This window comes from Coregonus clupeaformis, chromosome 1 (assembly GCF_020615455.1).
Source record: "Coregonus clupeaformis isolate EN_2021a chromosome 1, ASM2061545v1, whole genome shotgun sequence".
NCBI classification, from domain to species: Eukaryota; Metazoa; Chordata; class Actinopteri; order Salmoniformes; family Salmonidae; genus Coregonus; species Coregonus clupeaformis.
This window is the reverse complement of record NC_059192.1, coordinates 43632112-43646561: the sequence shown is the minus strand read 5'-3', so window position 1 is coordinate 43646561 and position 14450 is coordinate 43632112. Positions and strand designations below refer to the sequence as shown.

The following is a 14450-nucleotide window of genomic DNA, read 5'->3' as shown; positions in this document are numbered from 1 at the left end:
CTCTTTAAACCCCCAGCCCTGGTAAGACAATGACTAGCAATGGCCAAAGCCAGAAACAGACTGGCAACCAGGCTCATTTTCATTTTTATTTGGCACAAACCAGTAGGAAACGGACTGAAAAAGGGAGGGACTACCTGAGCATGTCCGACAATGCTCGTTTTTGTTTTCCGTTGCAAAATGTTTTGTTACGGTGTGCCCTAATGAATATGACTCTAATAAATACCAGTATCACCTCAGTGAGTACAACAATGAAGCTGTTGTGAGGTACAGTAACTTAACCATTCTGGCCTATCATTAAGACAATTCCAAGAGGCCATTTACAGTTAACGGAATGATTGTGTTGCCAGACGGAACAGAAATAAAACGTGCAAACAAAAGTGTTGTGGTTGGACACCAGTGAACTAGGCCTTAGGCCTCAACCACAAGAATGAACATTAACTAACCCTGAGAGAACGTGGGTGTGGCGCGGTGGTGGTTGACCAAACTTTTGGTGTGTCTGGAGGGAGGGGAAGGGAGGGAGAGGGGCCTTTCTGGGTCGAGCCTCCAACGATGTATCCCCCCAGCCAGGCTTTCCTTGGCCTCAGCCAAATATAGGGATCTGGAGAAGAGATTTCTCTCATACAAAATCTCTATGGCTGATAATGAGAGTTCGCAGTGCAGAGATCTCATCTATAGGCCATTACGTGCCTCGTTAGTGGCAGCTAGGCCTAGTGGTCTAGTGATCTGGGCCCATATTCAAAAAGCCCCTCAGAGTTAGGAGTGCTGATCTAGGATCAGTTTGACCCTTTAAGTAATAATGGCTATGGAGATGGGGGGACCTGATCCTAGATTAGCACTCCTACTGTTGGACTCTGTGAATACGGCCCTGGTCAGACAGGAGAGCCATCCCAGGGCACTAGTCTGAATAAAGACACTGCCTGCTCAATCAGCCACTGGGGTTGAATATTGGATTATGGCAGCCCAGAGGGAGTGTGGACCGAGCAGCCCCCACTGAGACTAGCCTCTCTGGGCTGGCAGACGACCAGTCTCGGTTGGTCACGATAGGCCATGCTCTATAGGGCTAGCTCGCTCGAAATAACCCGTCAACGGCAGAGCTAAAGTGAATATACATGTATAAGGAAGTCCTATAATTAAACCCTCCCCACGTCTGGGACTTCAAATATCTGTCAGCCCTCCAGCAGCCGAAGGCCAGGGTGATTACACAGTCAACTCTATTCCACAGACCTAACCGGGGCTCCCTGTATTGTAGGCTGCGCTGAACAGTCAGTTGGAAACCAGCATATAATGACAGCTCTTATGTATAGGGTCTGAATGAGAGTTAAACAGTTCAGATCCACAGCAGCACACCATAGGTAAGGCTACACTAGGGTCGTGTTCATTCGGCACCAAACGGAAGAAAACTGACAAACAGGGAGGGACTACCTGGACTTGTCCAATGAGAAACGCTCCTTTTTGTTTCCTGTTGCAAAACGTTTTCTGCTGTGTGCCCTAATGAACACAACCCAGTCATTCTTCATCTGCTAAAGATCCCTGTTATCCAGCTTTTAGGGAAACTCCTGAAGCACTATTGATACAGACAGACATTATGAATACAGTGATTGGTCTCACTCACCCGTTTGTCAATGTCATTGTGCTGCAATTGAACAAATCGGGCACTGATGGCGGCGATGTAGCTCTGCTGATTGGAGAAGGCCACACGGCCCGCCCCCTTGGGGTACTTGAGCTCCGGGTCAGTGTCAATACCGGCATAGCACACACCCCCATACAGCCTGTCCATGATCATAGCTAGTTCCACTAGAGGACGAGAGGGAGAGAGAGAACGTTATGACTGCATGCCTCTAATTTGTCTAATGAACATTTTGGAAAAAAACTGAATGATGCGACTTGTATAACATTCTTCGCCAATAACATTCTTGAGAGTGTTCATTAGAGTTGTCATCTTTGACTGTTGATATACAGTACCAGTCAAAAGTCTGGACACACCTACTCATTCAAGGGTTTTTCTTTATTTTTTTACTATTTTCTACATTGTAGAATAGTAGTGAAGACATCAAAACTATAAAATAACACATATGGAATCATGTAGTAACCATTTTTTTTTTTTTTTACAAATATATTTTATATTTGAGATTCTTCAAATAGCCACCCTTTGCCTTACTGACAGCTTTGCACACTCTTGGCATTCTCTCAACCAGCTTCACCTGAAATGCTTTTCCAACAGTCTTGAAGGAGTTCCCACACTTGTTGGCTGCTTTTCCTTCACTCTGCGGTCCGACTCATCCCAAACCATCTCAATTGGGTTGAGGTCAAATAGCCCTTACACAGCCTGGAGGTGTGTTGGGTCATTGTCCTGTTGAAAAACAAATGATGGTCCCACTAAGCCCAAAACAGATGGGATGGCGTATCGCTGCAGAATGCTGTGGTAGCCATGCTGGTTAAGTGTGCCTTGAATTCTAAATAAATCACAGACCATGTCACCAGCAAAGCACCCCCACAACATAACACCTCCTCCTCCATGCTTTATGGTGGGAAATACACATGTGGAGATCATCCGTTCACCCACACCGCGTCTCACAAAGACGCGGCAGTTGGAACCAAAGATCTCACATTTGGACTCCAGACCAAAGGACATATTTCCACCGCTCTAATGTCCATTGCTCGTCTTTCTTGGCCCAAGCAAGTCTCTTCTTGTTATTGGTGTCCTTTAGTAGTGGTTTCTTTGCAGCAATTTGCCCATGAAGGCCTTATTCACACAGTCTCCTCTGAACTGTTGATATTGAGATGTGTCTGTTACTTGAACTTTATTTGGGCTGCAATCTGAGGTGCAGTTAACTATAATGAATTGATCCTCTGCAGCAGAGGTAACTCTGGGTCTTCCATTCCTGTGGCGGTCCTCATGAGAGCCAGTTTCATCATAGCGCTTAATGGTTTTTGCGACTGCACTTGAAGAAACTTTCAAAGTTCTTGAAATGTTCTCTATTGACTGACCTTCATGTTCATTAAAGTGATGATGGACTGTCATTTTTCATGTTCATTAAAGTGATGCTGTTCTTGCCATAATATGGACTTGGTCTTTTACCGAATAGGGCTATCTTCTGTATACCCCCACTAACTTGTCACAACACAACTGATTGGCTCAAACACATTAAAAAGGAAAGAAATTCCACAAATTAACTTTTAAGAAGGCACACCTGTTAATTGAAATGCATTCCAGGTGACTACCTCATGAAGCTGGTTGAGAGAATGCCAAGAGTGTGCAAAGCTGTCATCAAGGCAAAAGGTTGCTATTTGAAGAATCTCAAATATAAAATATATTTTGATTTGTTTAACACTTTTTTGGTTACTACATGATTCCATATGTGTTATTTCATAGTTTTGATGTCTTCAATAGTATTCTACAATGTAAAAAATAGTAAAAATAAAGAAAAACCCTTGAATGAATAGGTGTGTCCAAGCTTTTAACTGGTAGTGTAATTAGCATAGGTCACATAGCAGACAGACAAGTCAGTAACATTGGTCCCAAGCACAGAAATACTGAACCACCTAATGGGCCTTGCATGAATACTTTACATGACCACCAGTTACCTAACCGCCTGCAAACAAAGTGGATTGCTTTCTCACAGGCAAAACTTTATTTTTGATTACAGCTTGTAGACTACAGTCTATGCCAGTCAATCTTACACAGCCAATCCACCAACCTATCCACTGATCTACAGCCGTTTTGACCAATCCCATACCTGCACGTAGAGGCCGGGGCACGCCCCCCACAAATATAGTCTTGCGGGGGTCCAGCGGTTGGGAACCATCCATCACAAAGTCACTGTCACTCAGGTTCCAGGGGCGGATTTGGACCTGGAAAAGAGAAATACATAATTAATTAAGTACTGTGTCTGACGAGAAATCCACACTTTCCCTTTTCACATTATTATGCCAACCGGAACCGTATTGCTGTGGTTATTTTCCTTCCCAGCCCAGCTCGAGCAACTATGGTCAATGTGGAACCAGGCTGGCACAGTACAGGTCGGCTTGTCTCGGTTTAGCTCAGCTTAATAGTGTGAAAAAGGTATTACGGTACATTACAATACTGTAGCATTCACTGACTGGTTTGTCCTTGATAGTTGGGCTGGAGACACAAAGGTAAAGCTTCCCGTCCTCCTCGATGCAGGCGTCAATCAGGGCCTGGACAGAGGTCTCCTCTTGGAACAGCAAGAAGGCATAGCCTGGGAGAAGAGAGAGAAGGGTTTTTAGAGTACACTTTGTACTGTCTAGATAGTTATGAATATATGAGTGACCAGTTCAGTCACCAACTCAAGTTAGCAGTGGCTAACTTGAGGAAGACAGTACCTTTCAGTCTAAAAGCTAAAATCAAGTCTGTTCAGTTTCAGTACGAAAAAAATAACCCATGCAAAATGTATCAACCTAATACTCTCCAAATCATTTTGGAAACTTATGGTGCTGAAAGATTTGCTCCTGTGGGATGATGAGGTCTGGCTTTGCAGCAGAGAGAGATACAGAGAGAAAGAGAGAGGGGGAAGAGAGGGCTTGTCAGTGTGCATCGTTAAATAATCTATTATTTAGAGGGAGGAGAGAGTTGGCCTAGGGTCAAGACCATTCTGTCAGTTAGGGAGAGTTGGGATGTTAGCTAGGGTAATGCCTATTCTGTAATTGAGGGTATGGGAGTTAGCTAGCTTCACTCGAGTAGCAGTTGCATAGCTGTGTCCAATGGCCCTAATATCACACTATTCTTCTGGTATTAGCATTTGATATGGAAATAATACAGTATCTATTGTGTGAACAAAAGATCATGAGAAAAGACAATGGAACAAGAACATTATGACACATTTATGGTAGGCAAAGTATCACAGGGGTATTCGATTCAGTGGAATAGGGTACACTCGCCAAAAAATACATTTGCAGCAACTAATAGGCTAGCACCCACCAGAGCCATAAATGTAGCATGCATCTCCACCTCTGATGCACATGATTTGGCATATCCTTAACTAGAGGGCCGTAATCATGTGAGCAGAACCGTGGAGCCACCAGGGACGTGATGTGGGAACCTGAGCAGAGCAGGCAGCAGGGTGGAGGGAGGGAGGGAGGCCGGGCCCACACGCAGACAGGACATACATGTATGGTGCAGAAGGCTGTCAGAGGCGTTGCCTGTCACTGTGTGTATGTGCTTTCTGGTGTCAGCTGACTGTGAAGGGCTACTGCTTTTAGATGTATATGCGGAACGCAGAACGCCTGGCCGAGGAATGGAGTGGAAATTAGGAACAGAGGAATGTACAACTGTCATGTTTTACTCTCAGACATTCCTCAAAGGGACTGCTGCTGCAGATGAAGAGGGGGAAAGATGTAAGAAAAACACACTGACTCAGTAGATCGTGAAAGTGTGTGTATAACATCTCTGTGTGTGTGTGTCGGTGTGTGCGTGTGTATGTGTGAGAGAGAGTCTGTGCAAATGAAGGTGTGTGTGTGTATCAAAGAACGTATACACGAATGACAGTATACGAGTTCAAGTTCATGCATGCGTGTCACCACGAGGGCTACACCATGCATTTCCACTCCCCAGTCCTCTAGCCTTTCTCACTGAGCCCCGGCAGTGCCTAGTCATCATCACACACACCTGAGTGGACTGTGTGTGTCTAGGGTCCTTCAGTGAGGTCACAACCAGCACTCTCTGTCCACCTCTCCAGCACAACCAGGATTTCAGTACATCAGAAGACTAAAAATAAGGCAACAGTAAATATGTCGTCCCCACGAGTGATGCAGCGCCCCCCCTTGGGACAATTGAGATATAACGTGTAACTAATACATTTCAGTTATCTTGTGTGACCCATTATATTGACCAGATACTCAAGTGGCCACTAACAATGAAAATAAATGGAAGGCAGTTAGCATGGGTACCAGTCTCTTTAGCTAATCCACTTCCTGTACTCCATGTCATGTGTCAAAGACTCTTTGGAAGTGGCAAGGAGTGGAATGTTAGCTAAAGAGACTGATACTCAGACTAATCAAATCAAATCAAATTTTACTGGCCACATGCGCCGAATACAACAGGTGCAGACATTACAGTGAAATGCTTACTTACAGCCCTTAACCAACAGTGCATTTATTTTTAACAAAAAAGTAAAAATAAAACAACAACAAAAAAAGTGTTGAGAAAAAAAGAGCAGAAGTAAAATAAAATAACAGTAGGGAGGCTATATATACAGGGGGGTACCGGTGCAGAGTCAATGTGCGGGGGCACCGGCTAGTTGAGGTAGTTTAAGTAATATGTACATGTGGGTAGAGTTAAAGTGACTATGCATAAATAATTAACAGAGTAGCAGCAGCGTAAAAGGATGGGGTGGGGGGCAGTGCAAATAGTCCGGGTAGCCATGATTAGCTGTTCAGGAGTCTTATGGCTTGGGGGTAGAAGCTGTTGAGAAGTATTTTGGACCTAGACTTGGCACTCCGGTACCGCTTGCCGTGCGGTAGCAGAGAGAACAGTCTATGACTAGGGTGGCTGGAGTCTTTGACAATTTTGAGGGCCTTCCTCTGACACCGCCTGGTATAGAGGTCCTGGATGGCAGGAAGCTTGGCCCCAGTGATGTACTGGGCCGTACGCACTACCCTCTGTAGTGCCTTGCGGTCGGAGGCCAAGCAGTTGCCATACCAGGCGGTGATGCAACCAGTCAGGATGCTCTCGATGGTGCAGCTGTAGAATTTTTTGAGGATCTGAGGACCCATGCCAAATCTTTTCAGTCTCCTGAGGGGGAATAGGCTTTGTCGTGCCCTCTTCACGACTGTCTTGGTGTGTTTGGACCATGATAGTTTGTTGGTGATGTGGACACCAAGGAACTTGAAGCTCTCAACCTGATCCACTACAGCCCCGTCGATGAGAAGGCAGTCGGGAGGAGGCAAGATCAGGTGGGACCATTCTAGCCAATGAGAAGGCAGATAAGCGTCTGAACAACAGGCACAACTCCGGTATAAAGTGTTTTTTTCTCAAAGTTGCCGGGATGTCACGTCTTACTTATCAGTACACTAGTAACAATCTAAGCACTACGAAACGTCTATTCGATCAAATAGGCCACACGTAGCAAATAAGCCATTACATTTTTTGTTAACCAAATTCTACACCCTCTGACATCAATACAAAAACTCCTCGCTTGGTGAGCGAAAGAAAAAATGGAAAATGGCACTTGCTGGAGAAGACAGATTTTGGGCCCAGTTATCCCTTTCGCGTCGCCTCTTCCTCTCTAGTGTGACTCACACATTTCTGTTAATTACTATAGCTCCTGCCTTGGGCCAATCAGTGTAATTTTGTAAATGCCGGATCTTTATGGCATCATTCACCCAAGTTTTGTCAAAATCGTGCCAGTGCTGTCTGAGATATTGCGTGTGACTAACGTATGAACGAACGGACAAAGACCGATCCACAGTCCCCGCCCCGATTTCATGACGGGGGACAAAAACACAGGAACTTCAGGCATCACAAGATGTGTCAATACGGTGTGAAAAATAATTTGAAGACAGATAGACATCTAAAGAAAAGGATTACAAACAAGACACAAGGCCTATGATTCACCATTAAGTGGGCATTTCAAAGCACACACACACACACACACACACACACCACCAGGTGGAATTGTTCATTTGCAGACTGGCAGTAGTCCAGCCTGGTTGAATACTTAACACTCACTTAGTACATAATCCTGACCAATGAACCACATTTAAATTGCAAAGCAGCACATATCCCAGGCCACAACCATACAACCACTAAATGACTAGTCCATCTGTTTATCTCTGCTATTGGTTAACTAAGATCCGACTCCTTCTAGACCCAACATGGGGAAAACGTAAGACAATCAGGATAATGGAAACAGGCTGGTGTGCCCGATGTGCCTCGTCATAACCTCAGAATAGAAAACACAAATATAGGCTCTATAGAACCCCTTCTGACTGCCATTAAATAAAGAGGGTGCCATCGGGTCGGGAATCATGTGGTTAAGCACTGAGTGAGTGAGTGAGAGAGCGAGAGAGAGAGAGAGAGAGACTGTGTACTGCAGTCTTCAGAAACAGCTTGAAAAGGCAGCGGCAGCCAGAGGCCACAGTCAGGAAAAGGAACAGTGTGTTCTGTCCCGGAGCAAGAGAGAGAAACAGAGAGAGGGTGAGAAAGAGAGGAGGAGAGAGAAATAATGTCAGAAACACCATGAATGACTTCCAAACAAACAAACAGACAGACAGACGGAGAGAGAGACAGAGACAGAGTGAATGGTGTGTGTATGGAGGAGACAAATAGGGGAAGAGATGGCAGAGTTAGGGGTTACACAGTTGTGGGAAGGGGCTAGCCTAGCCGCTAAATCAAGGAGGCAGTTCTTGGCTTTCACAGTGAGTACACAGTGTTCCCTTTCTTCTTAGAGTCAGAGCACCGTATAGGATTAACTTCTGTCACCTTTCAGCAATTGCAAAACTGTTAGGATCACATTCAACAGGCGGAATAGGCACACACACACACTTAGCTATTAGGATGGGTGCCATCAATTATGTAATCATGGGAATTCCTAAGTACCTCTGTCAGGTTATTGGGCTAGTCGGAGTTCAGTTTGTACGGCCTGCTGTTTTATGTGTCTCCATACGCAGTCTTCCCAGGCCTCGATGGCATTGAGATTTAGAGGTGGGTTTGCGAATGATTCGATTTGATATTTATTTATTGTCTAATTTTCACAGACACTTGCTTTATGTAAAAGAAGTGCTATGGAGCAGAGCCCTCGTCTTCCAGGTGTACATAAACTGCATCCACCCTTTTCTAGAAGTGTGCACTCACACTGTCACCCACTACCCATGGTGGATTTAAATACCTAGGATTGGTGTAAACATTAGCTGGAGGGAAGTTCCACCATTGTTAATAAATCCATGAGAGAAAGTATACAAGTGCACAGTTGAGAAGGGGAATCGGGCCAGACAGGCAGGCAGGCAAGCCTTCCGCAGTGCAGGGGCTTAGTAAACCAGAGGAGGAGAGGAGAGCACATATCTGCAGTGGCTCGTGCCTGAGGTTTATAAAGCTTTACTGCTGAGCTCCCGACTGCGCCAAGGGTGGAAAGGAAAACATACGGCCAGGCAGAGTTTTGAACTGTAAAGAATTCTGTTTACAGATAAACGACAGGTCTGGTTACCTCATGGTCCTACGGCCAACAAAATGACCTCACACACGACCAAGACCAACCAACTCTTTCCCTTGCCGACGGCCAACACTGTGTCAAACAGCTACACATGACCTCACAAACAAGCAACTCCAATTTCACACCTTAACTCAAAAACTTCCAAGACTCCGCTGCACAAACGATGACCAATTTACCTAACAAACAGTGTCTTGACTTAATTAACTTACTCCTCTTGGGAACACAGGGCATCCACTATGGCTCTCCAAATGAACTTCAGCCTAAAACCTACCTCACAAATCAATAGCCACCAACATTACCTCATAAAAAAACAGCAGTGATTTTTGGGCTGTCAGTTTCCTTACAATCAAAGTTTAAATGATGACAAAGTTTCAAGCTGTGAGACTCATTTCAAAGTACGGTTAAAGTTTATGCGTCTGTTGATTTAATAGGGTAACATCCTTATCAAGGCTAATGTTTCCTGATTCAGGAACTTGTCTTTTCAGATTTACAGCGCTAAGAGAGGGGTGCGGACCTCGACCCTGCAGACTGGTCTGGCCTGTATTCATAAAGCATCTCAGAGTAAGAGTTCTGATCTAGGAGCAGGTCCCCACTGTCTTATTTAGTATGCTCTGAAAGGCAAAACTGATCCTAGAGCAGGACCTACTGAGACCATGGATATGGGTCCAGGACTAGTAGAGAATAAATCAGTGAGTCCCATCTGTGAAGGATGGAGAGCAGACTCTGGCAAAGCTCCCTCACAGCTCATCATCAAAATCCTCACATGGAAACCAGCCCCTTCCCAGTCTGGAAGCGTCCTCAACTGTCTCAACTGACCATGTCTGAAACATACAGACGAGCTGCCCTGCTATACAGTATATCCTAATAACAGAGAGGAGGAAAGAAGGGGGAAGGACATGGAAGAGAAGAGGAATGAAGAGAAGCGAGAGAGTACAAATACAGACAAGCTGCCTAGTCTACAAAACCCTTGCACAGTCTTCACATTTGCCTTAAAATTAAATCTAAAAAGGGACTAAATTACATTTTCCCCCCTACCGATCAACACAACCTACTCCACATTTTGAAAGTGAAAGAAAAGTTTAACTGTTTCTTCTTGAAAAACCTGTTGGAAAAAAAAAATGTGTACCTTCTCAGATAAGTGATCATACTTTATGTAAAATTAAGATATTAATGTGCTGATACAGTGCCTTCAGAAAGTATTCACACCCCTTGACTTCTTCCACATTTTGTTGTGTTACAGCCTGAATTTGAAATAGATTAAATTTCGATTTTTTTTCACTCGCCTACACACAATGCCCCATAATGTCAAAGTGGAAATATGTTTTTAGATTTTTCTCAACAAATTGATTAATAAAAAATGAAAAGCTGAAATGTCTCGAGTCAATAAGTATTCAACCCCTTTGTTATGGCAAGCCTAAATCAGTTCAGGAGTAAACATTTGCATAACATGTCACATAATAAGTTGTTTAACATGAATTTTGAATGACCCCACTCATCTCTGTACCCCACACATACAGATAATTGTAAGGTCCCTCAGTTGAGCAGTGAATATTAAACACAGATTCAACCACAAAGACCAGGGAGGTTTTCCAATGCCTTGCAAAGAAGGGTATCTATTGGTCGATAGGTAAAAATAAAAAAGCAGACATTGAACATCTCTTTGAGCATGGTGCAGTTATTAATTACACTTTGGATGGTGTATCAATACACCCAGTCACTACAAAGATACAGGCGTCCTTCCTAACTCAGTTGCCAGAGAGGAAGGAAACTGCTCAGGGATTTCACAATGAGGCCAATGGTGACTTTAAAACAGTTACAAAGTTGAATGGCTGTGATGGGAGAAAACAGAGGATGGATCAACAACATTGTAGATACTCCACTATACAAACCTAATTGACAGAGTGAAAAAAAGGAAGCCTGTGCTGAATAAAAAAAGATTCCAAAACATGCTTCCTGTTTGCAACAAGGGACTAAAGTAATACTGCAAAAAATGTGGCAAAGCAATTCACTTTTTGTCCTGAATACAAAGCGTTATGTTTGGGGCAAATTCAATACCACACATTACTGAGTACCACTCGCCAAGCACAGTGGTGGCTGCATCATGTTATGGGTATGCTTGTAATTGTGAAGGCCTGGGGAGTTTTTCAGGATAAAAAAGAAACGGAATGGAGCTAAGCATAGGCAAAATCCTACAGGTTAACCTGGTTCAGTCTGCTTTCCACCAGACACTGGGAGATGAATTCACCTTTCAGCAGGACAATTACCTAAAACAAAAGGCCACATCTACACTGGAGATGCTTACCAAGAAGACAGTGAATGTTCCTGAGTGGCAGAGTTACAGTTTTGACTTAAATCTACTTAAAAATCTATGGCAATACCTGAAAATAGTTGTCTAGCAATGATCAACAACCAATTTGACTAAGCTTTAAGAATTTTGAAAAGAATAATGGGCAAATCTGCACAATCCAGGTATGGAAAGCTCTTAGAGACTTTTATTGCAGATAGATTGTAACTTCCATCAATGTAATTGTCTGTGCAACACTTGTGCATCACTTCCAATCCCCCATGTTTATATATATATATATATATATATATATACAGTGGGGAAAAAAAGTATTTAGTCAGCCACCAATTGTGCAAGTTCTCCCACTTAAAAATATGAGAGAGGCCTGTAATTTTCATCATAGGTACACGTCAACTATGACAGAGAAAATGAGGAAAAAAATCCAGAAAATCACATTGTAGGATTTTTAATGAATTTATTTGCAAATTATGGTGGAAAATAAGTATTTGGTCAATAACAAAAGTTTCTTAATACTTTGTTATATACCCTTTGTTGGCAATGACACAGGTCAAACGTTTTCTGTAAGTCTTCACAAGGTTTTCACACACTGTTGCTGGTATTTTGGCCCATTCCTCCATGCAGATCTCCTCTAGAGCAGTGATGTTTTGGGGCTGTCGCTGGGCAATACGGACTTTCAACTCCCGCCAAAGATTTTCTATGGGGTTGAGATCTGGAGACTGGCTAGGCCACTCCAGGACCTTGAAATGCTTCTTACGAAGCCACTCCTTCGTTGCCCGGGCGGTGTGTTTGGGATCATTGTCATGCTGAAAGACCCAGCCACGTTTCATCTTCAATGCCCTTGCTGATGGAAGGAGGTTTTCACTCAAAATCTCATGATACATGGCCCCATTCATTCTTTCCTTTACAGGATCAGTCGTCCTGGTCCCTTTGCAGAAAAACAGCCCCAAAGCATGATGTTTCCACCCCCATGCTTCACAGTAGGTATGGTGTTCTTTGGATGCAACTCAGCATTCTTTGTCCTCCAAACACGACGAGTTGAGTTTTTACCAAAAAAGTTATATTTTGGTTTCATCTGACATTCTCCCAATCCTCTTCTGGATCATCCAAATGCACTCTAGCAAACTTCAGACGGGCCTGGACATGTACTGGCTTAAGCAGGGGGACACGTCTGTACTGCAGGATTTGAGTCCCTGGCAGCGTAGTGTGTTACTGATGGTAGGCTTTGTTACTTTGGTCCCAGCTCTCTGCAGGTCATTCACTAGGTCCCCCCGTGTGGTTCTGGGATTTTGCTCACCGTTCTTGTGATCATTTTGACCCCACAGGGTGAGATCTTGCGTGGAGCCCCAGATCGAGGGAGATTATCAGTGGTCTTGTATGTCTTCCATTTCCTAATAATTGCTCCCACAGTTGATTTCTTCAAACCAAGCTGCTTACCTATTGCAGATTCAGTCTTCCCAGCCTGGTGCAGGTCTACAATTTTGTTTCTGGTGTCCTTTGACAGCTCTTTGGTCTTGGCCATAGTGGAGTTTGGAGTGTGACTGTTTGAGGTTGTGGACAGGTGTCTTTTATACTGATAACAAGTTCAAACAGGTGCCATTAATACAGGTAACAGTGGAGGACAGAGGAGCCTCTTAAAGAAGAAGTTACAGGTCTGTGAGAGCCAGAAATCTTGCTTGTTTGTAGGTGACCAAATACTTATTTTCCACCATAATTAGCAAATAAATTCATTAAAAATCCTACAATGTGATTTTCTGGATTTTTTTTCCTCATTTTGTCTGTCATAGTTGACGTGTACCTATGATGAAAATTACAGGCCTCTCTCATCTTTTTAAGTGGGAGAACTTGCACAATTGGTGGCTGACTAAATACTTTTTTTCCCCACTGTATATATATATATATATATATACACATACACACACATACATACATACATACATACATACATACATACATATCCTTTTAAAAAAGTGTCAGTCAATACGGAACATTTCAATAACTTTTAAAGTTTCTTCAAGTGTAGTTGCAAAAACTATCAAGCGCTATGATGAAACTGGCTCTCATGAGGACCGCCACATGAATGGAAGAGCCAGAGTTACCACTGCTGCAGAGGATAAGTTCATTAGAGTTACCATCCTCAGAAATTGCAGCCCAAATAAATGCTTCACAACGTTTAAGTAACAGACACATATCTCAACATCCACTGTTCAGAGGGGACTGTGTGAATCAGGCCTTCATGGTCGAATTGCTGCAACGAAACCACTACTAAAGGACACCAATAAGAAGAAGAGACCTGCTTGGGCCAAGAAAACACGAGCAATGGACATTAGACCGGTGGAAATGTGTCCTTTGGTCTGGAGTCCAAATTGGAGATTTTTGTTTCCAACCGCCGTGTCTTTGTGAGACGCGGTGTGGGTGAACAGATGAACTCCGCATGTGTAGTTACCACCGTAAAGCATGGAGGAGGTGGTGTGATGGTGTGGGGGAGCTTTGCTGGTGATACTGTCTGTGATTTATTTAGAATTCAGGGCACACTTAACCAGCATGGCTAACTGCAGCGATATGCCATCCCATCTGGTTTGGGCTTAGTGGGACTATCATTTGTTTTTCAACAGGACAATGACCAAACACACCTCCAGGCTGTGTAAGGGCTATTTTATCAAGAAGGAGAGTGATGGAGTGCTGCATCAGATGACCTGGCCTCCATAATCCCCCGACCTCAACCCAATTGAGATGGTTTGGGATGAGTCGGAAGGCAGAGTGAAGGAAAATCAGCCAACAAGTGCTCAGCATTTGTGGGAACTCCTTCAAGACTGTTGGAAAAGCATTCCAGGTGAAGCTGGTTGAGAGAATGCCAAGAGTGTGCAAAGCTGTCATCAAGGCAAAGGGTGGCTATTTGCAGAATCTCAAATATAAAATATATTTTGATTTGTTTACAACTTTTTTGGTTACTACATGATTCCATATGTGTTATTTCATAG

At 43.6% G+C, this 14450-nt stretch overlaps 1 protein-coding gene across 5 annotated transcripts in view; it reads right to left on the bottom strand.

The window, feature by feature from the left end:
- cpeb3 (cytoplasmic polyadenylation element binding protein 3) overlaps positions 1–14450 on the bottom strand; it is a 75709-nt gene that overhangs the window by 6238 nt on the left and 55021 nt on the right. For all 5 annotated transcript variants that reach the window (XM_045221318.1, XM_045221327.1, XM_041879794.2 and 2 more), the window contains 3 exons: positions 4102–4220; positions 3738–3852; positions 1613–1794 (listed from right to left, as the gene is read on the bottom strand). In XM_045221318.1, coding sequence (XP_045077253.1) covers positions 1613–1794; positions 3738–3852; positions 4102–4220 — 416 coding nt within the window. The remainder of the gene's footprint in view (positions 1–1612; positions 1795–3737; positions 3853–4101; positions 4221–14450) is intronic.